Source organism: Anser brachyrhynchus, assembly GCF_964034855.1.
Source record: "Anser brachyrhynchus genome assembly, chromosome: Z".
In the NCBI taxonomy this organism is placed as follows: Eukaryota; Metazoa; Chordata; class Aves; order Anseriformes; family Anatidae; genus Anser; species Anser brachyrhynchus.
The window spans coordinates 66347825-66374747 of record NC_137697.1 but is presented as its reverse complement, the minus strand read 5'-3'; the positions used below and the strand labels follow the sequence as shown (position 1 = coordinate 66374747).

The window sequence follows — 26923 nt, the reverse complement described above, 5'->3', positions numbered from 1 at the left end:
AAATCGACCTTGTTTTGCTGAGTTCTTGAAGTGTGAATTGTCTGCCTTGTCACTACTTCATTGTACATGATTATTTATTTATTTCAGACTATAGCTAGACTAGCTGCAAGCTATGATTAATCCGCCTGCAAACAGCTTAAATGCACACAACAGAATCTTCACTTTGGAATATTAACGTGTAGCACAAATCTTCACAGTTCAGTTTAAGGAATGGGACTTACTTTCCTTGTAACAACATAATTTGTTACTATAATCATGGAAAATTATCGATTAGTCTAAACTGTTGGCAAGTCATAATGTTGTCTGTACCTGCAAACCTCAAGTTATGTTACTTTAAATAACAAAATTTAAATTCCCTGTTGCTGCTCTCAAAAGGAAACAAGGCCAGACTTTTAAAACACTTCCCTTCATGGCAATGATCCCACTGAAACCAGTCTGACAGGAAGCAGGATCAAGCCTCAAGAAAATTGCTGAAACTATCCATAATTTCACTGTAGTTCAGTGTGACTGAGATGATCAAAACCCTCATACCCAGTCAAACGTGTTTCTTTCAAAACTTTTTTGCACTTAGCTTTGTTCCGTTGGGTCACAGGTTCCAACTGCCAACATTATGGTCCTACCAGAAATCCCCTTCACTACCCTGTTAGCACAGGAAGGCTGTAAAGTGTGTGTGTGTGTGGTTTTTTTTCTTAACATATGAAAATTTTCAAATTTATCACCATTTACATAATACAGTGTTTTAAACTTTACCAAATGAGCATGGGCAAATCTTACTTGAAAGAACTGGAACTTTGAATCACTTAGCAAGAGGGCTTGTATATGAAAGGTAATTGTGTGTCTATGAAGACAGCTTGAAAGCCTATTCATTGGTCAACACACTTTTAAAATGTGTTTGCAGTATATTACTTGTGGTTAACTTCCTTCTGTTTTGCATGTCTGAATGGTATTTTAGGAACTGTATAGTATAGAACCATAAAACACTAAATGAACAAAGTAGTGTATATAGCAAAACAAGAAGAAAAAAGAAATTAAACCTTATTTCTGGGGCCTGCAGAATGCTGAACCCAGACTGTAATGAAAGAAGACAAGCTAATAGCTAAATAAATTTCCTAAGTAAGCAAGAATACATTATTATTCCTAATAAGGAGTTCTTTATGAAATGTCTTTTCTTCTTTTCTTCTTTTAAAATCATTATTTATTTATTTTTAATACTTGTGAAGACAAAAAAGGTAGGAGTGGGAGGTTGTGTGGTTTGGGGTTATGTTCTTTTTTTTGTTTGTCTTTAAGATTTGCAGAAGAAATCCACTCCTTTGATAGGGCTTGGGAATTTAGCACAATTTGGACTCTCATTTGCTTTCACCTTTGTGGTACTATCTTTGTGACATTCCCCCAGAAATTCAAAGCAGGTTTGAAAAACTGAAGTGGAACAGGGAGATAAGACATTAAATAACATTTCATGTTATTTAGCACTTTCCTGAATGGTGAATCAGGTATCAGTTCCTCTGCTTTGAGCATCATTACATACTACTGCTGAACCAAGGAATGTTCCCACTCCCAGGACAAAGAGATATTTCTTCCCCACAGAAAAGCTTCAGTGAAAGTCTGTGTCTCAGATCTTCTTTCCTTTCATTTACTTACACATCCATAGATGGGAGAAGTAGCAGAGAGGAACATCAGTTACAAACCTCATGATAACATCAATTTGTGTACCTTAAAGTACAATCAACATAATAAAGACTTGTTACTGTTCAGGAACAACCTCAAATCAGCCTGAAGACTACAAATAAGTGTATCTTTATAGTTATTTTATGGAGAACTGATATATCCCCTGAAGAAATATGATGCATCTTTCCAGGCAAATATTAATACTGTTTCATACAACATCCACTTTACTTGATACTTTAATTGCTATTTTTATGGTGTTTATAAAGGTTTAAAGCTCATAGCACAAGAAATACAATTAATGGTGTTGCAGATGCATGTAAGTCTTGGAAAGGATAAATTAAAATTGCAAAGTAAACTGAAATTAATGGGACAGAAGCTAAATGCCTGGAAGCAAAGAGGTATAGTTACATTAGAAGACTATCCACTCAAATGTTGGAGCAAATAGCCCTCTTGATGAAGCCTTATTGCTTCCCTGGCATGATACAATGCCATGCTTATATAAATATATAAAATCCCTACTTCTCCAAAAATCAATGGGTGAGCTGAGGCTGGGCCAGTTGCAGTTACTTGGTTTTGCATAGGTAGAAACCTGAAGAAAGATAAAAGATTTACCTTTCAGAACTGCAGAAGGGATTAATTTTTTTATTTTTTATTTTATTTTATTTTTATCTACATATGGGTTTCTGAGAAAGGATCTGCTAAATCCCGTATGTCCTCAGGGACAGATAATATATTCCCTTTTTTCTATCCTCCCCTTTCATTCAATCAAATTTTGTTTTATCTGCTGCTTGAGTTTAAATTCCCTTCTGAAAGGCTGCAGACAAACAGGCTGTATGTGACCAAGCAAGCCTTGCTTCCTCTGCTTACTACAACTGAGGGTGATTGTACTGTTGTTACGCTCCTCTTCATCTGCCAGCAAAAAGGCAGCATCTTTCTCACCTCACCTGGGTGAAGTGAATGTCTTCCAAAAAAAGGTGATGCCAGTCAGTGCCCAACAGCAGGGGAGTACACTGTTGCTAAGCTAAAGTCGAAAGGGAGCTGTATAAACTTGTTTTTCTTAGTAACAGCCTTGGTCTTACCTGGACATGCCTTAGTTTGGCCTGAGGGAATAACTCCTAAGAAACAGGAAATTCAAATAACAGCAACTTCCTCATCGAACAAGACACCCGGGGAGACTCAAACAGCAAAGAGCCTGCAGCATTATCTTTGCCCTTAGCTAAAAGGAAAATCATACAGAGACCTAAGTTTCTTTTCCTTGTCCATTCTTGTTTGAAAAATGTTGGTGGACTTATGAGACCAGAGTTAAACATGGGGTCTCAGTGAGTAAGAGGAAAACAAAAACAAAACAGTAAAACAAAACAGTAAATCCATTAGCCTGAAGCAATATTATTCTGAACTGTGATCTATACTTGCCCTACAGGAAAATAGAAAGCTGGAGATTTTCTTCTTGCTTAATGACCTTGCCTGGCATCTTGCAACTTTGAAAAACAACAAGGAAAGCAAATTCATCAAGAAAATAACAGATTTGTCCTGCAAAGCTGGATGAACTGTCAGACTTAAAAGCGTTCTCTAGATCCATTTTTCTCTTCTGCATTTATTCCATTTAGTGACTCCCTCACTGCAGCTGTAAACCCTGTTGCCAGGAAATTCAGGAGCTGAGGACTCCCCAGAGATTGTACACAAATGAGGAATGCAGAGGATACACGGGGTACATCAATACCTTGTCATATCCCACAAGCTTGTTCATACCTGGTAAGTCTATACTGATATGATAACATGATAAAACATAGTGAATAATCTACACCTGTTTACAGATGCGAGGGCAGATGACTGAATACTTTCCAGAAGCACTGCCTTCAGTTAATTTATTCATCTTTTATCACTGTCATATCTTTCTTTGATCTATACAGGCTTAATATACAGGAGTGGAGAAAATACTGTAATTTGGATATGAAATATCTCCCCTGAGTGATCTATGTAACAAGTTGCACCCTTAAAACATCTTCTTTCCTATAGATTATTTCTGCAGAAATATTTTTCATATTTCCTTATAAAAAGAATGCTAGTAGAAGAATTCAGGTTATTTAGAGATAGAATAAAGAAACTAGGGCTAAGAAAGCACCTTTCTGGAATACTTTTGACCTTTCTCATTGAATCTTTATTCTTAAAAATACTTTCCTTCCATGTATTTCAAAATTTGCATAAAGAAAATCCATTTCATACAACACTTGACATGTTCTTCTCTCTTCTTCTCTCAAAGCTCAGTCACTTTCTCAAAAAATGCTGTTATTCCTCTTATCAGCTGCTACACCTCCTGACACTTTGCAAGCAGTGGTACTTTTCTAACAAAATGTTCCAAGTAGCTTGCCTGTAAATGGCAAGGGAGCCTATCAGCTGAGAAAGGCTCCCCAGCTGAGATCTTTCATGTGAAATTGTGCTGCCTGAGAGGTTCTGGTGGTTAAGCTTAAAGGGAGGTAACCCATCTCTGGTGTTCCCCTAAGCACTTACCTGCCCTTTGTGGTTGCACACAATTCCTTAATCAATTGTTTTACCAGAACCTGCTTGGTACTGCTCTATGCAATAATCACCATTGACATGGTGATGGACTACTAACCAATGCAGAGAAAATGGAAAAATGTCATTGCCACAACTGAGCTTGCAATTTACAGGTAATAATCCAAAGCTGATTGCAAAGGAGCTAGCAAAGCATAGTAGGTTATCTAGTGGAAGCATTCTAAATTAATTCTGTATATTTTGCCACACTTTTGTTGTTGTTGTTGTTGTTTTTTGTTTGTTTTTTTCTTTAGTATTAACAAAAGATTCATTGAAAGTATTTGAACAATTTTACTCACACAGTTTTACATTAGAAACTTTCTCAAGATTTTAGTTTGTTCTCATTTCTGAGAACTTTATTTTGAAATGTCAGAACTGTGGGGAGTACAGAAAGTCATTTTCTCAACTAACACCATGAACCCATCATTCAGATTTCCTCTCATTTTTGGCAAAGGGGAGAAAAGATCTGTCCTTGGTGGCAGACAATGAAGACTAACACAGGTCCTACATATACTGCTCTTCTCTTGATGGTCTGACAGACTCTTAAGAGAAGGACACTAAAAATCCACTCCCTGGCTCTGAACAATGCCAAAGACTGCCACTGATATAATAGATAGAAAAATGCTTTGAATGTTTGAACTATCTGTTAAAAAGGAACATAATTCCTTTTATTTTGTGACCATCAATAAAGAAATTCAAAATCACAGAATCACAGAATTGTAGGGGTTGGAAGGGACCTTGAGAGGTCATTGGGTCCAAACCCCTTGCCAAAGCAAGTTCCATATAGCAGGTTGCACAGCTAGGCGTTGAGATGGGTCTTGAATATCTCCAGAGAAGGAGACTCCACAACCTCCCTGGGCAGCCTGTTCCAGTGCTCCGTCACCTTCACTGTGAAGAAATTCTTTCACATGTTGGTGCGGAACTTCCTGTGCTCCATTTTGTGGCCATTGCCCCTTGTCCTGTCCCCACAAACCACGGAAAAGAGGCCATATCCCGTTGTCTCCCACACTTCATGTATTTATAAACATTGATGAGATCCCCCCTCAGTCTTCTGTTCTCAAGGCTGAACAGGCCTAGGTCTCTCAGCCTTTTCTCATACAGAAGATGCTCCAGGCCCCGTAGCATCTTTTTGCCCCTATGCTGGACTATCTCCAGGTGATCCCTGTATTTTTTTTGTACCGTAGAGCCCAGAACTGGATACAGTACTCCAGGTGATGCCTGACCAGGGCAGAGTAGAGGGGGAGGATCACCTCCCTTGACCTGCTGGCCATGTTCCTTTTAATGAACACCAGGATCCCGTTGGTCTTCTTGGCTACCAGGTGCTACAGCCTGTGGAGAGGTGCCCACGCAGGAGCAGGGGGTCTGGGGGGAGCTGCCGCCAGTGGGGGACCCGTGCTGGAGCAGTTTGCTCCTGGGGGATGGATGGACCCCGTGGCACGGAGCCATGAGGGAGCAGTTCTTGAAGAGCTGCTGCCTGTGGGCAGCCCCCGCAGGCTCAGTTCGGGAAGGACGGCATCCCAGGGGAGGGACCCTGCGTGGAGCAGGGGCAGAGAGATGATAAGACAGCCTTCTGGAGTATAAACCACTCCTTTCATTCCTATGTCACTACTAGTTACTGGCCTCCCAAGAGATGTCCTGTGTCTGATCCCCACTCTCTTAGCACGCTTGTTCAACCAAGTTGCAACCCACTTAATGGTAAATCAAGGTGAAAAAGAATAAAGAAAAAAGACACATCAAAACACCAACACAACCCAACAGTATTTGTAATATGTGGGGCAAAGTGCTACAGGCCCTGTTGGGGCAGATGGCCCATGGTGACATCACTGAGCGATGGGCTGTGACCTCGCAGCCCTCGCTGCTTATCTTGGGGCGCCAGCAGAGGCCACGTCAGCCTAGCTCGTGGCTTGACTCCTGCTGAGCGTGTGTGCGAGGCTTGGAGCACCGAGCGAGGATTTGGTAGAGCCGTGCTGTGGGGCCACCGGCAGCTGTTCTCAGTGCCCGTCCCCACAGTCATTGCCTGTGTTTCCCCGGCCCTGCCTGGCTCAGCCAGCCGGGGCTCCGTGGGACGCGCTCGCAGCAGCGCAGGTGAGCTGTGCGGGGACACGTGCCCTGGGGCAGCCCACAGGGGGCACGGGACGGCCCAGCCGTGGGGCTGGGGGATTTCTGCTGAGGTGCCAGGGGGGCATTGCCTCTGCTCACCCTGGCACAATGAGTGACCTTGGCCTCTCTCCCTTGTGCAGGTTCAGACAGCCTCTGGCAGCTGCAGCGCCGGGGCAGGGGAGCAGCTTCTTCACCTCAGCTCTCCCCAGCCCACTGTAGAGCCCGGTGGCCATGGATGTGCCATCGGACTGGACCTGCCCAGCCTGTGGGGACAGTCGGGATGATGTCGCCTACATGACCCCCTGTCTCCACCGGCTGTGCTATGGCTGTGCCCTGCGGTGGGCAATGAAGAATCCATGGTGCCCCTTCTGCAGGGAGACAATCAAGACCCTAAAGTACTCGGTGAGGTCAGACGACGATTACCTGGAGTGTGCCGTCCCAGAGCCCGCAGAGCACTTTGCTGACAGCCAGCAGGATGAGCAGGAGGCTGTGGAGCCAGTGCCCAGGGCTCCTGACCTCAGCTTCCCACCCGAGGTCTGGGCAGCCTTCTTCAGGGAGCACCCAGAAAACGTCGAGCCCCTGCTTGCGTGGCTGCAGCAGGAGCTGGAGACCATCTCTGGCTCCGAGTGGTGGGAGGTGGCTGCGGGCCTGAGCACAGTGATCGGCTACCTGTGCGTCTACGGTCTCGACGAGGAGGGCTTGGTGCGGGCACTGCAGCCTTGCCTTAAAAACCAGACGCTGCCTTTCGTGGTGCGGCTCATCACTGCCGCTGTGGAGCTGTGCAGCACAGAGATCCGCCGGCAGCGTGACCGCCAGGACGCCCACGCTGCAGGGAGCCAGGAGGACAGCCCCGCAGCTGCCCACAGCCACGCCACCTCTCCAGGGGGGACTCGTGCCCCTGCCACCACAGAAGAGGAGGAGGCAGCTGAGGAGCCAGGGCAGGCGGCAGCAGGTCCCTCTGCCCAGGGCAGGGACTGCTTGCCTGGGGGGCGCCGGCGCGCCCCGAAGAGGAGGGCCAGCAGCAGCCTCCAGGACTCTCCCCAGCCCCGCAAGAGGCCGCCCCGACGGCGGCACTAGGCGGGCACCCCACACCTGGCAGCATAATTTATGAAAATAAAGAAATGTTACTAAAAGAATCTCTCTCTTATTGACAGTGCAGACATTGCTGCTGTCCATACCCATGTTGGTTTCACAGAATGACAGAATCACAGAATTGTAGGGGTTGGAAGGGACCTTGAGAGGTCATTGGGTCCAAACCCCTTGCCAAAGCAAGTTCCATATAGCAGGTTGCACAGGTAGACGTTGAGATGGGTCTTGAATATCTCCAGAGAAGGAGACTCCACAACCTCCCTGGGCAGCCTGTTCCAGTGCTCCGTCACCTTCACTGTGAAGAAATTCTTTCACATGTTGGTGCGGAACTTCCTGTGCTCCATTTTGTGGCCATTGCCCCTTGTCCTGTCCCCACAAACCACGGAAAAGAGGCCATATCCCGTTGTCTCCCACACTTCATGTATTTATAAACATTGATGAGATCCCCCCTCAGTCTTCTGTTCTCAAGGCTGAACAGGCCTAGGTCTCTCAGCCTTTTCTCATACAGAAGATGCTCCAGGCCCCGTAGCATCTTTTTGCCCCTATGCTGGACTATCTCCAGGTGATACCTGTATTTTTTTTTGTACCGTAGAGCCCAGAACTGGATACAGTACTCCAGGTGATGCCTGACCAGGGCAGAGTAGAGGGGGAGGATCACCTCCCTTGACCTGCTGGCCATGTTCCTTTTAATGAACACCAGGATCCCGTTGGTCTTCTTGGCTACCAGGTGCTACAGCCTGTGGAGAGGTGCCCACGCAGGAGCAGGGGGTCTGGGGGGAGCTGCCGCCAGTGGGGGACCCGTGCTGGAGCAGTTTGCTCCTGGGGGATGGATGGACCCCGTGGTACGCAGCCATGTGGGAGCAGTTCTTGAAGAGCTGCTGCCTGTGGGCAGCCCCCGCAGGCTCAGTTCGGGAAGGACGGCATCCCAGGGGAGGGACCCTGCGTGGAGCAGGGGCAGAGAGATGATAAGACAGCCTTCTGGAGTATAAACCACTCCTTTCATTCCTATGTTGCTACTAGTTGCTGGCCTCCCAAGAGATGTCCTGTGTCTGATCCCCACTCTCTTAGCACGCTTGTTCAACCAAGTTGCAACCCACTTAATGGTAAATCAAGGTGAAAAAGAATAAAGAAAAAAGACACATCAAAACACCAACACAACCCAACAGTCTTTGTAACATGTGGGGCAAAGTGCTACAGGCCCTGTTGGGGCAGATGGCCCATGGTGACATCACTGAGCGATGGGCTGTGACCTCGCAGCCCTCGCTGCTTATCTTGGGGCGCCAGCAGAGGCCACGTCAGCCTAGCTCGTGGCTTGACTCCTGCTGAGCGCTTGTGCGAGGCTTGGAGCACCGAGCGAGGATTTGGTAGAGCCGTGCTGTGGGGCCGCCGGCAGCTGTTCTCAGTGCCCGTCCCCACAGTCATTGCCTGTGTTTCCCGGCCCTGCCTGGCTCAGCCAGCCGGGGCTCCGTGGGACGCGCTCGCAGCAGCGCAGGTGAGCTGTGCGGGGACACGTGCCCTGGGGCAGCCCACAGGGGGCACGGGACGGCCCAGCCGTGGGGCTGGGGGATTTCTGCTGAGGTGCCAGGGGGGCATTGCCTCTGCTCACCCTGGCACAATGAGTGACCTTGGCCTCTCTCCCTTGTGCAGGTTCAGACAGCCTCTGGCAGCTGCAGCGCCGGGGCAGGGGAGCAGCTTCTTCACCTCAGCTCTCCCCAGCCCACTGTAGAGCCCGGTGGCCATGGATGTGCCATCGGACTGGACCTGCCCAGCCTGTGGGGACAGTCGGGACGATGTCGCCTACATGACCCCCTGTCTCCACCGGCTGTGCTATGGCTGTGCCCTGCGGTGGGCAATGAAGAATCCATGGTGCCCCTTCTGCAGGGAGACAATCAAGACCCTAAAGTACTCGGTGAGGTCAGACGACGATTACCTGGAGTGTGCCGTCCCAGAGCCCGCAGAGCACTTTGCTGACAGCCAGCAGGATGAGCAGGAGGCTGTGGAGCCAGTGCCCAGGGCTCCTGACCTCAGCTTCCCACCCGAGGTCTGGGCAGCCTTCTTCAGGGAGCACCCAGAAAACGTCGAGCCCCTGCTTGCGTGGCTGCAGCAGGAGCTGGAGACCATCTCTGGCTCCGAGTGGTGGGAGGTGGCTGCGGGCCTGAGCACAGTGATCGGCTACCTGTGCGTCTACGGTCTCGACGAGGAGGGCTTGGTGCGGGCACTGCAGCCTTGCCTCAAAAACCAGACGCTGCCTTTCGTGGTGCGGCTCATCACTGCCGCTGTGGAGCTGTGCAGCACAGAGATCCGCCGGCAGCGTGACCGCCAGGACGCCCACGCTGCAGGGAGCCAGGAGGACAGCCCCGCAGCTGCCCACAGCCACGCCACCTCTCCAGGGGGGACTCGTGCCCCTGCCACCACAGAAGAGGAGGAGGCAGCTGAGGAGCCAGGGCAGGCGGCAGCAGGTCCCTCTGCCCAGGGCAGGGACTGCTTGCCTGGGGGGCGCCGGCGCGCCCCGAAGAGGAGGGCCAGCAGCAGCCTCCAGGACTCTCCCCAGCCCCGCAAGAGGCCGCCCCGACGGCGGCACTAGGCGGGCACCCCACACCTGGCAGCATAATTTATGAAAATAAAGAAATGTTACTAAAAGAATCTCTCTCTTATTGACAGTGCAGACATTGCTGCTGTCCATACCCATGTTGGTTTCACAGAATGACAGAATCACAGAATTGTAGGGGTTGGAAGGGACCTTGAGAGGTCATTGGGTCCAAACCCCTTGCCAAAGCAAGTTCCATATAGCAGGTTGCACAGGTAGACGTTGAGATGGGTCTTGAATATCTCCAGAGAAGGAGACTCCACAACCTCCCTGGGCAGTCTGTTCCAGTGCTCCGTCACCTTCACTGTGAAGAAATTCTTTCACATGTTGGTGCAGAACTTCCTGTGCTCCATTTTGTGGCCTTTGCCCTTTGTTCTGTCCCCATAAACAACCGGAAAGAGGTTGGCCATATCCCTCTATCTCCCACACCTCAGGTATTTATAAACATTGACAAGATCCCTTCTCAGTCTTCTTTTCTCAAGGCTGAACAGGTCTCTCAGCTTCTCCTCACAGGGGAGATGCTCCAGGCCCTGTATCATCTTAGTCAGCAACTTCAGATAGGGTTGCCTGAATAATGGATTTCCAAATGTATTCAAACAAACCAATGAATTAATTAACTAAGTATATTTAGAAATATTATATGGATGTATTTATGAATTTGAATGAATGCCGTGCTGGGTTACTCTGTGGCAAGGAAAAAAAGAACAGCAACATTTCAGGACCAGCAAAGTATATTGAGTTATCCTAGAAACCCATTTTGCTTCTCTTTAAGATCGTTTCATTTTTCCTTTGTATATCCATTTTGAAACAATAACAGTTGTTTTGAAATAAAAAATCAAAATGTTTAGATTTACTGAATTTTTTTCTGCCTTGTCTGGACAAACCTTATCTGGCAATTTCCAATAAAACGAAAATGGAAGATGATAACTCAAAAGAACTTTAGTTTGATTTGGAAGCAATAAATAGAATCAGCTCTGAGCAAATCACTCAAACAAGTCAGAAAATGCCTTATTAAAAACTTATTAAAAACTTCATGAACTGTTATACTTCTATTACCTATAACAGAATGGTTACAGAAATTCACATTCCCACTTGGATTCTACTTTGATAGCTATTTTAAGAACATGGAAAAATATCCAACCCACACAATAATCTAAACAAGCTTGGGTCAAGATTTATCTTAGTTAAAAAGGAAATATGGAACTGAATAAACCCCTAATTACTATGTTTAAAGGAGATGGGGTAACATTTCAAACCTCTGTGAATGTGGAAAAACAAGGCTTCTAAGCAATCAGGTGCTTTCAGGAATATTATCACATCTCTCTCTTTTCTCTCTCTCTCTCTCTTTTTTTTTTTCTTTCTTTTTTTTTTAATTGCTATCAATGTATCAGTGGTAAAACCTCAATAGGTTTCAGTGTGGACAGGATCTGACTGTCAAAGCTGGAACAAAAGATATCTGTATCATTGTCTTTCAGGTTTGTCTTGCAACAGACATTCAGTGATAACATACAACTAACTCCACCACTCATTTCTCATTCTCATTTGATTTCTAAAAAAAAGAACTGAGAAAATGAAGGCCTTCCCTGGAGACTTGACCTGTCATTTGGTAGTCAAGAGGAAGGGCTGAAATGAATTGCAGAATTTATTAAAGAAATACTAACACAGTATCAGACATAAAAATCGTGTACACTATATATGGCTATACTGCAGCAACTAAGACTGAAGTATCCTGCAGTGAAGTAGCAGAAGCTGACCGAGGCTAATTTGAAAATTTTCTCTCCAAAATGTTATCTAGGTAAGACTGAGAATACCATGGAGAATGCTTTAAGTGAAGCAGGAATCAGAATCCTCATCTCAAGGGGACATCTAGAATAAAAAAAGGATTGAAACAAATGTAAAATAAAAAAGATAATTTTTCAGACAGTGAAAAACTTGTCTACACAGCTTTTATCAGACTAGTTTTGAGATAAATTATTTACCAATACCATAAATTTTATTGTGTGGAGAACACAAACATTTAATTTACCTTTCAGACTAAAAGAGATTTGGAAGGCGAATTCAATAAAATCCATTGGGAAGAGAAAGTGAAAATCCCCTGATGAAAAGCTGCAAGCAATGTTTCTGAGATGAAGGTGACCTGGAATTTCACTTGCTTTAAAGAAATTTAGCTATAATAACTAGTGACTTTGCTGTTATAAAGAAAAATTTAGATATATTTGCTTCTGTATGAATATTGTGACATATATACTGGACATTACAGTCCCATACACAGGAAAAGACGCTGCTTGGATAATTGTAAATTAGGAATTTTTACACAGATAAGAAACTGATGGACATTTATTACTGAGAGTAAGCTGACAGTCCATGGGGTTTCATTCTGTTAGATTTACACTGGAAATGCACTTTTTCTTTTCACCATCAAGTCATCAAGAATAAACACGCACACAAACGTGTATTTAATTTTTCATTCATGCTTATCCAATAAGCAATGACAAGTAGAGTCCCATAAAATTTGAGAATAGTCTTATTCATTCTGATTTATTATTCCTAAACCATCTGTTATGGTAGAAAAGCGTAATATCTTCATATTCTCCATAGCAGTAGGGCCTTTTCAGGAAGGTAAACTAACATCACTCTTAGAATTAATAGGTTTGCAGTCAGCTGTCTTTTTCCTTTCTCCAGTTTCAAACATTATTATTACAAATAGTGCTTTCTTTATGCAAATAAATAAATAAATAAATAAATTACAATGGCTTATAGTGTTTACTACTATTGCATGCAAATCCACATAAAACCATGGAATCAGAATTGCAGAGTTGTTGAGGTTGGATGGGATTTCTGCAGGTCATCAGGTCTAACACCCTGCTCAGGTAGGGCCACCTACAACAAATTGGTCAGGACCACTTCCAGGTGGCTTTGAAGATCTCCAAGGAAGGGGGCTCCACAACATCCCTGGGCAACCTGTGCCAGTGCTCAGTCACCCACACAGTAAGGAAGTGCTTCCTGATGTTCAGAGGGAACCTCTCTTGTTCTGATTTATGCCCATTGCCTCTTGTCCTGGTACTGGGCACCACTGGAAAGAGCCTGGCTCCATCCTCTTTGCAACCTTCCTTCAGGTACTTTTAGACATCAATAAGATGCTCTCTGAGCCTTCTCTTCTCCAGACTGAACACAGTCTCAGCTCTCTCAGACTTTCCTTATAGGAGAGATGTGCTAGTCCTTTAATTGTAACCCTTCATTGGACTCTGTCCAGTAGCTCCACATCTCTCTTGTACTGGGGAGCCCAGAACCAGACACAGTACTCCAGGTGTTGCTTCACCAGTACTTTTTTTCTGGGCAAGTCTATCATTTTATTAATATCTAATCTTGATTTAATCCCAAGTAATTAAAGTATAATTTGGATTTCAGGAATAATACAAATATATATATATATATTTAGAGTAGTGGAAAATCTATATACTACTCATGTGTTTACTATTTTCTTACTGCAAAAGGAAGACAAAATATTTTTAAAATTTATACCACTAGATTTCCAACTAATCCAATAAAGAGTACTTTTCAACTTAATTTGTTCATTTTTTTTTTTATCCATTAAAACACTGGTTAGAGGGACTATTGTTTTGTTTTTACAAGTTTTATGTTTTACTGCTGTTATTTACATTTGTACACATGTCTGAGTACCTTTTTAATTTATTCCTGTTTATATTTTCCCTCCTTTATGTTTTAACTATGATTAAGGAAAGCGTGACGATTTATGAGTATACTGCCCTTACAATTTTATTGTGTTATTCTTTCTAATTCTGCATCAAAATAATTATAACTACATGAAAATTGTCTGCATGCTGGCTCTTGTTACCTGTGTTTTGGAGCATATAATAGGTCTAGGCAATTTCTGTTCTATTTCTAACATGTGCTTAGAAGTATAATAACATTTTACTATAAAATAGTTTTCTATATACTTAATAAAAGCCATTGTGCTTTTGAATGCCTGAGCCTTCATAAGCAGATCTTGCATGCTCAACTAGAGAAAGCTATTTGTAGCATTTCTATTGAGTGCAAAAAAGACAATAACAGCAACCTGTTCCATAAAGAAACACAGAATATTCATGCCCATTTTGTACCTGAGAACCATTTGATTGAAATATTTTAAGCTGTTATAGAAAATAGTCTTTCATACATCTGCTGCTCTTAGCATGACATCTCCAAGTTGCCTTTCGAAGAAAAGCTTCAGTATGGTAATGAACATCATCTGACTCTCCACAGCTGAAGTTCCCAGTTGAATTTCATTGTGCACAAATTATTCTATTTTTAAATGTCTAAATGTTCCTGGTAGGTGAAGCACTGGCAAATTCTCCAGCCATGGTGGTCCAACTCGCCCCTCCTTCCGCACAGTGAATCTTTTAAGTCCTATTGCCTTAGCTCGTTCACTGCTGGGCATTTCCCTGTGCTTACATTATTTTTCAGATGATTTATGAATAATTGCCTTCCTAGCAAGACCTTTTGAAGCTACAAATGAGGGATGGAAGCTACTTCTTCTAATTCTTGCTGCACTCATGCACCCTCATGAGGCTTTAGGTTAGTGGGGTATAAACTGAGACAACGCTCCCATTTCCAGCAGGTTCTACAGAAGTAGCTGGACCAGAAAAAAAAAATGCCTTTCCACCAACCTAGGCAGGTGACGCATCTCTTGTCTGGATACTAGCTATCTCAGGACATTTCTTTTAGCATGGAGCAGCCTACGGTTTTCTGGGAGACTCAGCAGAGTTCCTTCACAACACGCCAGGTACCACAGCCCTCTGCAGGGGACTGGTACCCCCATTTTCAGGCTGTTCACATGGCTGGATGACTGACCTGTGCCCAACAGCGAGGACTGAAGGGCAGTGATTGTCAGGGCCCTGGCACGCACCAGTTGTACAGCTGAAGCACAGCAGAAACACAGCTGTACTTCTCACTCCGCCTATTTCCAGTTCTGTCTCCTGCTTTTCCTACTTCCTCACCTCTTGGCCTGTTCTCCTTTGCAAAGCTGCCCAACAGTTGCTGCTCCCTGAGGGGGATGGGAGTGCTCAGTCACTCCCAAGACCAAAACCGAGCTGGTTTACTCTCCCTAGGGACAGGAAATATGAGTCAATGGAAAGTGGTTTATTTATTGTACAGCAAAGGGACACTAAACAATGCTGAATAGATAGAATATAGCATCTTAATGAAGTAGACTACCTTCAACTCCCTTGTGACTTTTTCTGAACACATTTCTTCCCAACTTCATTTATATACGAGATCAGTTATTTATAAATAAATTTAGTTGTGAGAAGTAGACCCTGAAAGACTCAGGCTTACAGTGAGAGGAGGAATAACTGAAGTCTCTTTTAACTGAAGGTATGTATTTCCTAAAGCCACAAATCATTTACTGGGACCAGTTTCACTTTCAATTTACCTTGTTCACTTTGTGGACAAAATTAGAGAATTTGTCTCCAAATACAATTTGGGCAACATAATATTATCAATCAGACCTTATATTCTGACAATTTTCACAAAAATAAAGTAACTTAAGATTTCAATAGAGATTTTCAGGGAAAGAACACTAGGGAATATTTCTGTAAACTCTTTTCTGTCCCAGATGTTTCAGGTTAACATCCATGCATGGTTACACTGGAATTCAAGTTGGAGGACAAATACAAGATTTGCATCATTTGTATTATCAGCCTATTGCACTTCCTCTGTATGGTTGGCAATTGCATTGTTTCCCATATCACGTGCTTAGTAATTTTGGAGCTCTTGATGCAGGTCTGGTCAGCTCAATCAATGCTAGTGTCTAATGAAAGATTCTGATTTCTGCATGCTATTGGCTTGTGTAATTGACTGCTTGATGCCATCTCCCAATTTCTGATGGATTGCTATGTCTTTTTTTTTTTTTTTTAATATATATACATACCTTTTCACATTGCTATATTGTCATTTTTGAAAAGTATTTTCGCATTCATCTCAGGGGCAGTTTGTTTTTGTTAGTGTGTTTTTGCTGTAGTCTGTGAGGCCTGGTAGTTCTGCAATGTATGATCTTCAAAAGATTTAAATTTCCTTGTTCATGTCACCACCATTGATAGGAACTTCAGATTTATTTTGCTTCTGTTAAGTTTTGTTGAACACTATTGGACTGGCACTCTATACTGCTTAGGTTTCTTCCAATACTTTTAACAGAGTCCAACACATGATGAAGGTTTTCAGAGTGGCTGATGCTGTCTGGCTGCACTACCATATAGACTCATTAAGGTTGGAAAAGACCTCCAAGATCATCTGGTCCAACCATCCCCTACCACCACTATCACCCACTAATCCATGTCCTTAAGTATGATGTTCCACCTTTCCCCCAGGCATGATGACTCCACCACCTCCATGGGCAACCTGTTCTAATGCCTAACCACTCTTCCTGAGAAGAAATGTCTCCTTATTTCCAAACTGAGCCTCCCCTCGTGCAACTTGAGGCCATTCCCTCTAGTCCTATCACTAGTTATCTGTGAGAAGGGGCCGACCCCCAGCTCCCCACAACTTCCTTTCAGGTAGCTGCAGAGAGCAATAATGTCTCCCCTGAACCTCCTCTTCTCCAGACTAAACAACCCCAGCTTCCTCAGCCCCTTCTCACAGGACTTGTGTTCCAGGCCCTTTACCAGCCTCGTAGCCCTTCTCCGGACATGCTCCGGGGCCTCGATGTCCTTCTTGTAGTGAGGTGCCCAAAACTGAACACAGTACTCAAGGTGTGGCCTCACCAGAGCAGAGTACAGGGGATGATCACCTCCCTGGTCCTGCTGGCTACACTATTCCTGATACAAGCCAGGATGCTGTTGGCCTTCTTGGCCACCTGGGCACACTGCCAGCTCATGTTCAGGTGAGCATCAACCAACACAAACAGATCCTTTTCCTCTGCACAGCATATGCTCCCTTTTCTAACTTAGTTTCTCTGTTCTTAATCCAAATGGTTGTAAAATACTCTGTTTCAGTGCAGTTTACCTTTTTTGTTGTTGTTGTTGCGACATTGTGTGGTTTTCAAATAGCAAGCACTGCAGATACTGATAGTACAAAAGGAAACAGTCATACTAAAAGAGAAGAGATATAGGTTAAATATTACGAGGAAATTCTTTACTGTGAGGATGTTGAGGCACTGGAACAGGTTGCCCAGAGAAGCTGTGGATGCCCCATCCCTGGAAATGTTCAAGGCCAGGTTGGAAGGGGCTTTGGGCAACCTGTTCTAGTGGCACCGGGTTGGAATTAGATGATCCTTGAGGTCCCTTCCAAACCAAATCAAACCAAACCAAACCAAACCAAACCAAACCAAACCAAACCAAACCAAACCAAACCAAACCAAACCAAACCAAACCAAACCAAACCAAACCAAACCAAACCAAACCAAACCAAACCAAACCAAACCAAACCAAACCAAACCAAACCAAACCAAACCAAACCAAACCAAACCAAACCAAACCAAACCAAACCAATTTTATGATCTGTGATTCATGGTTTTGGAGCTTCTGCACCTCATTTGTACCAGGTTGCTACTCTACTTTGCTATTATTAATTTTAGTATTTCTAGCTATCATTTTATCTCCTCTGTAGATAAATCTAGTATAAAGCACAATTTTGCTTTTCTGTTCTATTCTTTTTTCTAAGCTACTGTCAGTTCACTGGGAGTACTGAAACACTTTTGACACATAAGGCACATCTTCCATCTACATCGTCTTTAGCTGTCATCTCAGTGCTTTTTAGATTATATAGTCTGTCACAAAAGCAGGGCATATACTGTATTGTGTTGAGACTATCTTACACTCTTGGTAGGAAGATCCGTCGGTGTTGTAAGATAGGGAATTATTTTGGTCCTGGTGATTTGAGGGGCAATGCCTCTTCTTCAGCTGATGGTTCTTGAATCTGAATAGCAGACATTTTAGTCACCTGGATGTTTTCAGCAGTGGCCTTTTCATGTTGCTTCTGAAGCTCATGATCAAAACTCACTGAGGTACAAAGCAGATTTACCTTGTGATGATTTCATTACAAAGAGCACAGCTAGTAGCTTCTTTTCTGTATGTTCATACTCTTCCACTGAGTTTTTAAACGCTTTTTATCAATTGCACTGAACTGTTGCCTTTCTGATACTAGATCTCCCTGGATAAATCAAGCAGTATGTTCTCAGTTGTTGGGAAGACGTAGCAACTTCCTTATTAGGTGCTATTCTTCAGCTTTGGATCTTTTTGGAAAGAGCAGCTAGTTGCCAAGAATGTGATGTCATAAAAACAAAAAAAAACAAAGCAAAACAAAACAAAACATTTTCTTCATTGAAACAAAACTATTAGGATTTTCTTTTTCATGAACAAAGAAGTGAATATAATAGCCCCAGATTAATCAACATGACCAAGATTAGGATAGTAGTATGATACTAGTATGTTCTAATAACCAGGTTATAGACACAGTTTTACAAATTTTCCTGTTAGGGCTCTTGCATTTCGTATTATGCTCATCTGCCTCAAAATGACATAAGTGTCAACTGCAATAAAGTCTAAGTCATGTCCCCTTTTGTTTCTTGAGGTTTTAAAACTATTCTTGCTTTTCCCTATAAACAGGTCTCATAACAAGCACAAAGTCAGATTGCTCCAGTCCATTTCTGCCCCTCAGCACTGCCAGTACTGAATTACAGATGTCTTCCTAATCCCCACGTGATTTAACTGTTGTTGATTTAACAACACAGTGGCAAATTTGGCTGTTGTACGACTGACAGCCTTTTCATGCATTATGTGCACATTGAGAGTCATAAAATCTGTTAAAGCCATACTCCAGACAGTCTTCTTAACATTACAAGGATTTAGTCCTCAGTCACGCTCATATTACTGCTCTTCTTGGGGGAACCCACTTCTTTGGAATGTAAAATGTGTATGCATCTTATCCCCCATAGTCTACAAGTCTGCTGCTTGTCTTTGTGCTTATTGTGTTGCTTTCATGATGAATTCTTTGAACCATTCATGGTGCCTACAATTTTAATTCTTTTTCTAACTCACCTCCCACGTTTCTTTGGATACACTACTTTTGTGAACTGCAATTGTGAACGCTGTTAAGACTGGCCTAAGATGATGGGCACAATTTACCTACAGGCATTTCTGTAGGGGAGGGCTGGTCTTCTCAGCTTCTTCTCCAGTAAACTTAAGTAATGTGTGCAATTATCTGTTATTGTGCAGTGTCAAAGACAGGATATTGGGCTAGAAGGACCTGTACTCTGTCCCATTGCAGTCACACTCATATTCTTAATAAAATTAAGATTTCTTTGACATCAAACCAACAAAGCATTTTTCTTTTCTTTGCAAAAATGATCTACAGAAGTTTCCTAACAAATGGATAAAAATGGAAATGATTTTTTTTTTCACGTGTGCAGATGTGAAGATTACGTAGCCAAAAAAGGGTGTAGGTTAGTAATCTCTGTAATATATTTTCACTTTCTTAGTGAATATGCTGCCACCATTAACAATGCTATTAACATAGCCTATAAGAATGGCAGAACAGGATCAAATAAAACACTTATTTCAGAAAGCACTTCTGCCTCTATCCTGCATAAAAGCATCTATATCTTTGCATGTAATATCAACCATTTTCCTGATGCCTACATTTAGGGCACATTGTCCTGCAGTGGTCTGCAGCTGAGGAAATTCTATAAGGAAAAAAAAAATGAAAAACTATAAACAATGTCCAGGCTCGAGACACTACCAGTTGCTTGAGACATAAAAGTTATGAGAGACAGCTATTTAATGCAATAATGTTTCTTTCACAGAAAGTAAGGAACACCATTCTTTGTTTGCAGCAAAAGTAATAATTAAAGTAGTCTTAGGTAACTGTGGTTTTGTTCACAGCTCCATACCCATTGCAGTAAACAGTTCATTGAAAACTTACATTATCAACTCTTCTGCCTATCAATGCAATCTCAGGACCTGGCTAGTTAAATAAATCACCTTGCAGTAAGGAATGACAGTCTTTCATGTCTTACTCTGCCTTTGCCTTGATTTAGGTCATTGCCATACAAATTTGTTTTCTGGACTTGATCAGCATAGGAATATGGGTCTAGATGGAGCTGTGGTTGGACACAGCAGAGTTCGGTGACAACAGAACTGCTTGGCAACTGCAAAGGAAAGATGAAATCACTCTTGATTTTCTGAACACCTCTTCTGCGGTTATGACATTTTTACGAGTTCTTTAGATAGAGTTATTCCAATTCTCAGCTCTGGAATATGACTTTCACTATTTTTGGATGACTCGATAAAAAGACATAGGTAAGAAAATGAAAGTATTGAAAGTGAGATGGAAAAGGAACCAGTCATTAGTAAGGGATAATCAAAGCCAATGGTGTAAAGGATTCAATACTGTCAGGCTTAATAATAACATCTTCTTGTGTGTCAAATAACGGCTGATAACATTTCAACAGCCCCTTCTTTGAATACCTTAAGCCACTTTTATACATTTTATTGCACCACCATCCAATATATATTATCATCTGCCCTTCTCAGATTGTGCACTTAGATGCAGTGCACTCTTCCCTGACAGATGCAAAGAAATATTTATTTCCTTTACTGGCCACCAGTGGTGGTAGTTGGCTCTGGGAACTTCCATCTCCAAGGATAAACCTCCACTGCCATATTTAACTCCAGCAACCACAATGTCTGTCATCCTTCTGTGACTCAGCCACATGCCTGAAGGCATGAGAAGAAAACGAACAGATAATCCCCTGGGCCCCTTTCACACTGAGTTAACTTTGAAGGTAATCATCAGAAAACAGATAATGTACACCTCCTTCAAAGTCACATTCTTTGGGAAATTCTTAAGGAAAGAGAATACCGCAAGTATGAGATTTCTTTTTCAGTTTTTAGTGTTTTGGTAACCACGTATTGTTCATTGATTTGCCTGCTTGTTGAGGTATCAAAAGAGTAATACATTTGGGTTTCTGGAGTTAGCCTTCAATGTAGGGATGAGTCATGATGCTGCCTATAGCTTTATACCGGCAGCAAAGTGAAACATTTCCTGTTGAACTGATACTCCATTCTTCTTCCTGAATCAGTTTCTTATGATATTATTCTATAAGTAGGGTCACAGAACAGACCTGTTCTGGAAAGTGCGTTTGGGGATTTCTAGTCCAACCCCACATGCAGAGCAGCTCAGGCAGTGTTTTTATCAGCTTCTCCTCTCATGGCATTGCCATGCCAAGAGGGAAACCTGGCTGACATGGATGCCCTGGGTCCCATTTCTTTGCATTTTCTCCAGAGAGTGTTACACTGCAACATCTGTCCCAGGGTGCGGGGAGGAAACTGAGCCAAGGGTACTGCCACTCCAGTCCTGTTCCTGGCCTAGGAACAGGAGATGGGAGGCTGGATGGGACTTCAACTGACCGTAGTGAAGGTTTAAGAGAAAGGAAAAATTCCAGTGACTGAAATCCAAAAGACCAAATAAAAAGCAAACAGGAAGAAAAAAAATGCATCTATTTTTCTGTCTACACACAGTTTTAGTATGTCTTTTTTTGATACGTGCATTTCATGTATATGATCCAGATCTTCTGTGTTGACCAATCTGTGACTGAAACAGGACACCTTACTTTATGTACCCACTGAGAACAGCCAGTCTTGCCCTAATCCTACCTTATTTGTAAATAGTGGCAATTTCAGCTTTGACCGAAGCTGTACATGACATCTCCTGCTGCCAGTGATTCCAAGAATCAAGGAGGAGGGATCCCCCTGTTATACTCTTAGTGTGACCTGAAAGAAGAGATTCTGATATCAAGAGCATCTCTGTGTAAAAGTATTGATAGTCACAACTGTCTGTTTTAGATGCTGCTGTCTTCCAGATTAGTGAAAGAGACACAGGAAGGAAGTAGATCCTGAGGTTATGAAGGTTTTTTTTTCTTTTTTCTTTTATTTCTTTTCTATGATGTCATATTCTGTCATAACTAAATTACTTACAGTTAATTAAAGTTAAAAAATTCTTCAGACAAAATATTTCAGAATTAAAGTTTATTCTCAAGTTTAATGATTTATGTACTATCTATGTTTAGTACACCTCTTAATTAAAGCAATTTTCCATTAGTAGATAAACAAACTTATTAGGTAAACAAGGAAAACTGGCCTGGACGCATTTATTGCAAATATGCAGATGAAAGATAAAATCCATGCTGCTTCCCCCCCGTCCTCCACCAATATATTTCAGATGTATATTTATATCAACTTTTTTTGTAATAGATCAAGAAGTAATAGTGCTCTGCCTCTCTGCGTAGTTTGGTGACCACCTAAGAGCTAAACAATGAAAACCCTGTCCCTTAAGAATATGGAGCTGTATAATAACATTGTTGAGTAGCTTGATATTGTAAACAGGTTTCATATAACAAACTTATGAAATCCAAAAGCTTTCTACTAGCTATTTCTTGCTTTTCCATTTTCAAACTGAAGACAATTTGGCTATGAAAAACAGCAGATGTAATTGCCTGTGTCCTGCTGGTGCTGACTAGCTGTCCAGAGGCATGTGGTAATGGTCACCAGTGGCTGTTCAAATTGCCGGAATCACCTTTTGGAATGTGCTGGCCACAGTCACTTACAGGAAAGGGGTAAATCTGTGTCAGGATGGTGGAAAGAAATCACTTGTCTTCATTCAGCAGTAACACTGATAACTCCTTGCAACTTCCACTGCATGAAAACAGCACTACAGAAGTCTTGAAACTTGACCTGGGTTCACTAACCTTGAGCATGACTGAGTCAACTTGGAGATGACTCCTAGCCAAATCTTAGGAAACTCATACAGGCACTGATGGCCTCAGATCAAAGTCACAAGGAAACGGAGCTGTTTCTACGTTCATTTACATCTAAAACTCAAGAGGATGAAACTTACATGAAATGAAATAGACCAAATATTTTAATTAACCCTTCTGGGAACTGCTGCAGAACTTCACACATCTCTGCAAGTAAAAACAGAGAATATGAATAAGTGATGAGTCCAAGCTATCATGAGAAAACAATGTGAACTGCCCATTCCCTCCAAGGATATTCAGGTTAGGTGAAACTTAACCTTAAACTTAAGGTGAGACTTAGCCGAAGTCTATTTATACTACTGTGTATGAGAGCCTACATATATCTGCATACACAAACCTAATTGTGACAGCAGTATTTACACATCCTGTAAGTACCTGTACTGAACACAGCCTATATGACTGAGTATAGTTCTGCCTGTGTCTGTGTGGTACTACTTGATGAATAAAGACAACACATATTTATAAAACTCTATATTAACAGCTTAGATATTTAGTATACTTGCTGTTCTACATCAAGATCTTAAATGAAACCTTTACCATTTTATGGATATCAAGGGCTGTCTGCATAATCTGAAAGTGCAGAGATACTATAGCCATCCATCAGCAGTAGACCAGGGGCTCCAAAGGGGCCATGTCTAGGTAGAAAGGGTACGCAGAGATTTCATAGGACTTTCAGCATTCAGGAGTAGAAAACAGGCATTAAAAAGGGACAATGTAGTTCTTACTTGTTTTCACTGGAGTGATAGTGATGGTAGATGCACTTCTATCGGAGATGAAGCAGTGGGAATTCATTAAGTAGTCTGCTCCACAGGGACTCCCGTTACTACTGTTCTAACTGCATGGCTAACGTCCACTCACAGATTCCTCCCAAAAAGTGTGAATTGATGGAGAGGATTAGTATAGCAAAAGACCATCCTGAAGTCCTTACAGTTTCATCCCTGGTTGTCATTCGTGGCAGATACAACCCTTCCCACTATCATACCAGTTAGTTAGCAATTTGTTAAAAGATTCTGATACCTGCCCAGTACTTTCTATCTTCAAGTTAGGGCACAGCCATGTGATTCTTTGGTGGAGAAAAAAGATCCTCTTAAATTCAAAAGGCTTGCAAGCTTTGGAACATTTTATTTTTCAAAAGACGTGATTTTGGGAAGGCGTGGCCCTCACATTAGTGGATATTCTTGCATTCTAATAATCTCCACACTATAATTCCCAAAGGACTATCCAACCATTTCATTTGTATCTTCTGTCTTTCTGGGCCATCCAAATTGTTCTCCTAAATGTTAAGTAGGAAAATAAAAAGTTTTCATAATGTATTCCTAACAATGCAACTCAGAAAATGACTGACAGTAAGTTACAGTAAAATAGCAGTACATTCTTCTTTTGTTAAACCAAGGATTGCTCAGGAGAAGAAAGAATGGGGGAAAAAAAACCACACAGATGTTAAGTTATCCTCATAATAAATACATGGGTTGAGGTGTCATAAACTGTTCTGTTTGTGAAGGGAAGTATACTGCAACTTCTTTATCCTGACCATATAACTTCAACCATTTTTCATGTATTTATAGCAAAAAGATGAATCTTTTAGTCGTTTTACAGGTTTTGCTTCACAAGCTTCTGATTAAAATGTAGTATTTTGCATGGGAACAGTTCAAAAAATACCAGAAAACGCAGAGCTGCACTGCTTGCACAGTCCTGAAGAGTTCATACAATATGCAGTAACGAGTAAAAAAAGGATGCCAAAGAGATTTTGTGGAGCAAAAATGAACTGGTTCTCTATGATCTGGATCATGTGTTATTAAATCAGGAGACCAGGGAATGAAATAGGTCACAGGGGGTTGGCTTGGATGCAGTTCCTGCTACGTGCTTGTTCTGTGTCAGGTACACCAGAGCAGAGGTGTCTAAGTGTTACTACAGGCTAAACTCAACATGTCACCGGTCAGCATCAGAGCCCAGACATAATAAAAGAGTACAGGCTCACCAAAACACACTACACTTTATTTATACAGCCCTTTCTTAATACAGCTAGACCTTTATATGCATTGCTTTTACATCACCTCCAGCAGGGACTCAAATTTTTCCACTCAAAACTTGACAATTCTTGCATATTTCAAGTATGTTTTCCTAAAAACTTATCATGTAGTGCTTTCTAATGCATCTCAGATTTGGCCTGGCCAGGGAAGCTGAAGGATTATCTGTTATTAGGAGCTTTTTGCATTCTAGTCGTACTGGCACTGTGCCATAAATATTAACCTCCCATGTGAGGTTAATAATCCATAATCTGCATACCATGGATGTGAAGAAAACTTCTTATGTTGATCCAGTCACATTATTGCTGAGGCCTAAAATTTGATTACAAAAAGGCTAGAAATTGGCCTCAACAGAACTTAGCGGAGTTCATGGACAAAGGTGTTTCCCTTTGGATTTGTGGCTGCTGGAGAATTTTTAAGCAAGTTTATGCTAAACCAGATAATCATTTTATGAACTTCATTGTTATTCAGATGTTGAATTTCAGAGATAAATGCTCACGTTTCAGTACGTAAAGATTAGCTCCTGTTCATGATGAATACATCAATATTACTATTGATTTCAGTGGAAGTAGAAGTTGGGTTTCAAAGTAGAAAACTGTGACCTCAGTTTGCCTTACAATATTCAGCAAAAAGAAATCACTTGCTGACCTAAACTGAATCTCAGAAATAAGACAGGGTCATGTTACAGACATGCTTTGAAAAGAAAAAAATAGACAAAAGAATGAAGGACAACACAAATAAAAACTTAAATTTATTGACAAAAGGAAAGCTTGAGAATTAGAGACAGACGCAAAGTAAATCACTGCAAATGTGAACACACTTCACTTGGTCTGGGGCCGATCTCCATTTATGACATAACAAAATACCTGTGCACCTAAACTGAATTAAAATAAAAGATCTAGTTTAACCTGTGTGGGATAAACCTAGCAAAATATGACTTTCAGATCATTTCTAGAGAGTATGAATAGCTTGTGAAATGTGTCATAACTTTGGGGCATGGCATGAGATACTGTTTCTGCCTTGTAGATCTATGCTTGTGATGGAAACAGTATTCAATATATAAAGTTAATAGCTGTCTACACATTAGATATTTTGAAGAATACATTTTTTGTTTTCAAATGAAGTGGGAAAGGTGCCACTCTGAAGAGGTTTCTTTAGAATACCAGAAGTAAAAAAGGACAACTTTATTTATGTGGAGTAGAATGTTTAGGTTGCCTTCCCTCAGCTGCACATTAGCCTAAGAAATTGCAAAAGGAATTACAAAAGATACATTTTTTCCCCCATATCACTAATTTCTGCCTTACTTCAGGCATTGCTAAAACATCCAGCTTAGGAACTAACCCCCAGAAACTCTGTGAACTCCGTACCACTTGCAAAATTTAAGTCCAATCAATTTGTCTCTGAGGGATCTGATACCGCTTTCCACATCTGCCACACAGGATTTTATTTTTATTCATCAGTATACTTACTTTTCTTTCTCTTTTCATTTGTTTTTGAATCAATGTATTAACCCAGACTACTCAAAAGGGAAAGTAAAAAAAAAAAAAAAAAACAAGAATGAGAAAATTCCTTTATTAAGTTCTAGGCTGTGTTTGGTTAAACACATACATGTTCATGCACACATACACACACACACACACACAAGAAAGAACATCACAGTTCATTGGCAGTTAGCAAAAATGTTAGAAAATCACTGCTTAAAATGTATTCACTTAAGAATAGTCATACTTCTTGGCATGAAACTGGAATACAGCCTAGTCTCTCAATTAGTCCATCTAGCCCTTTTTCCTTTTAATCTTAACTGAGTTCTCTCACTACATCACTTCTATCTCCAAATTCAACACATCAAAAGGAAAAAGGGTGCTTTTAGAGAAGCAGCAGCGAAATCATCATTCTCAGATGATGAATAATTAGTATCAGGAGGGAAATACATTATATTTCACAGCATCAAAGACCATAAAATCTTCTCAAAGACTGCATTCTCCTGGATAGAGCAGAATAATCAGTATTTACTCAGAAAACAGTCATATCAGATTCACGAGATGATTTTCTTTAACTGTAGCAGGAGTAGGAAGTTCTTTTCTTCACATCTAG

The 26923-nt window shown here is 42.0% G+C and overlaps 2 protein-coding genes across 24 annotated transcripts in view; one reads left to right on the top strand and one right to left on the bottom strand.

Moving 5' to 3' along the window:
- The window catches only part of LINGO2 (leucine rich repeat and Ig domain containing 2), a 537865-nt gene that overhangs the window by 294310 nt on the left and 216632 nt on the right, over positions 1–26923 (bottom strand). For 3 of the 23 annotated variants that reach the window (XR_013943648.1, XR_013943649.1, XR_013943650.1), the window contains one exon: positions 24090–26919. The exons of 19 other annotated variants lie outside the window; for them this stretch is intronic. The gene's annotated coding sequence lies outside the window, so the exon portion shown is untranslated. One more of the 23 variants, XR_013943647.1, reaches the window with a different exon arrangement.
- Positions 3–8776, top strand: LOC308185712 (uncharacterized protein). The gene is made up of 2 exons (XM_080574202.1): positions 3–3417; positions 6459–8776. Exon 2 carries the CDS (start codon positions 6550–6552, stop codon positions 7393–7395), a length of 846 nt encoding a protein of 281 aa, XP_080430328.1. The 5' UTR covers positions 3–3417; positions 6459–6549; the 3' UTR covers positions 7396–8776.

Excerpts from the sequence above, each read along its gene's own strand:
- LOC308185712 (XM_080574202.1), top strand. The coding sequence starts at position 6,550 with ATGGATGTGCCATCGGACTGGACCTGCCCAGCCTGTGGGGACAGTCGG.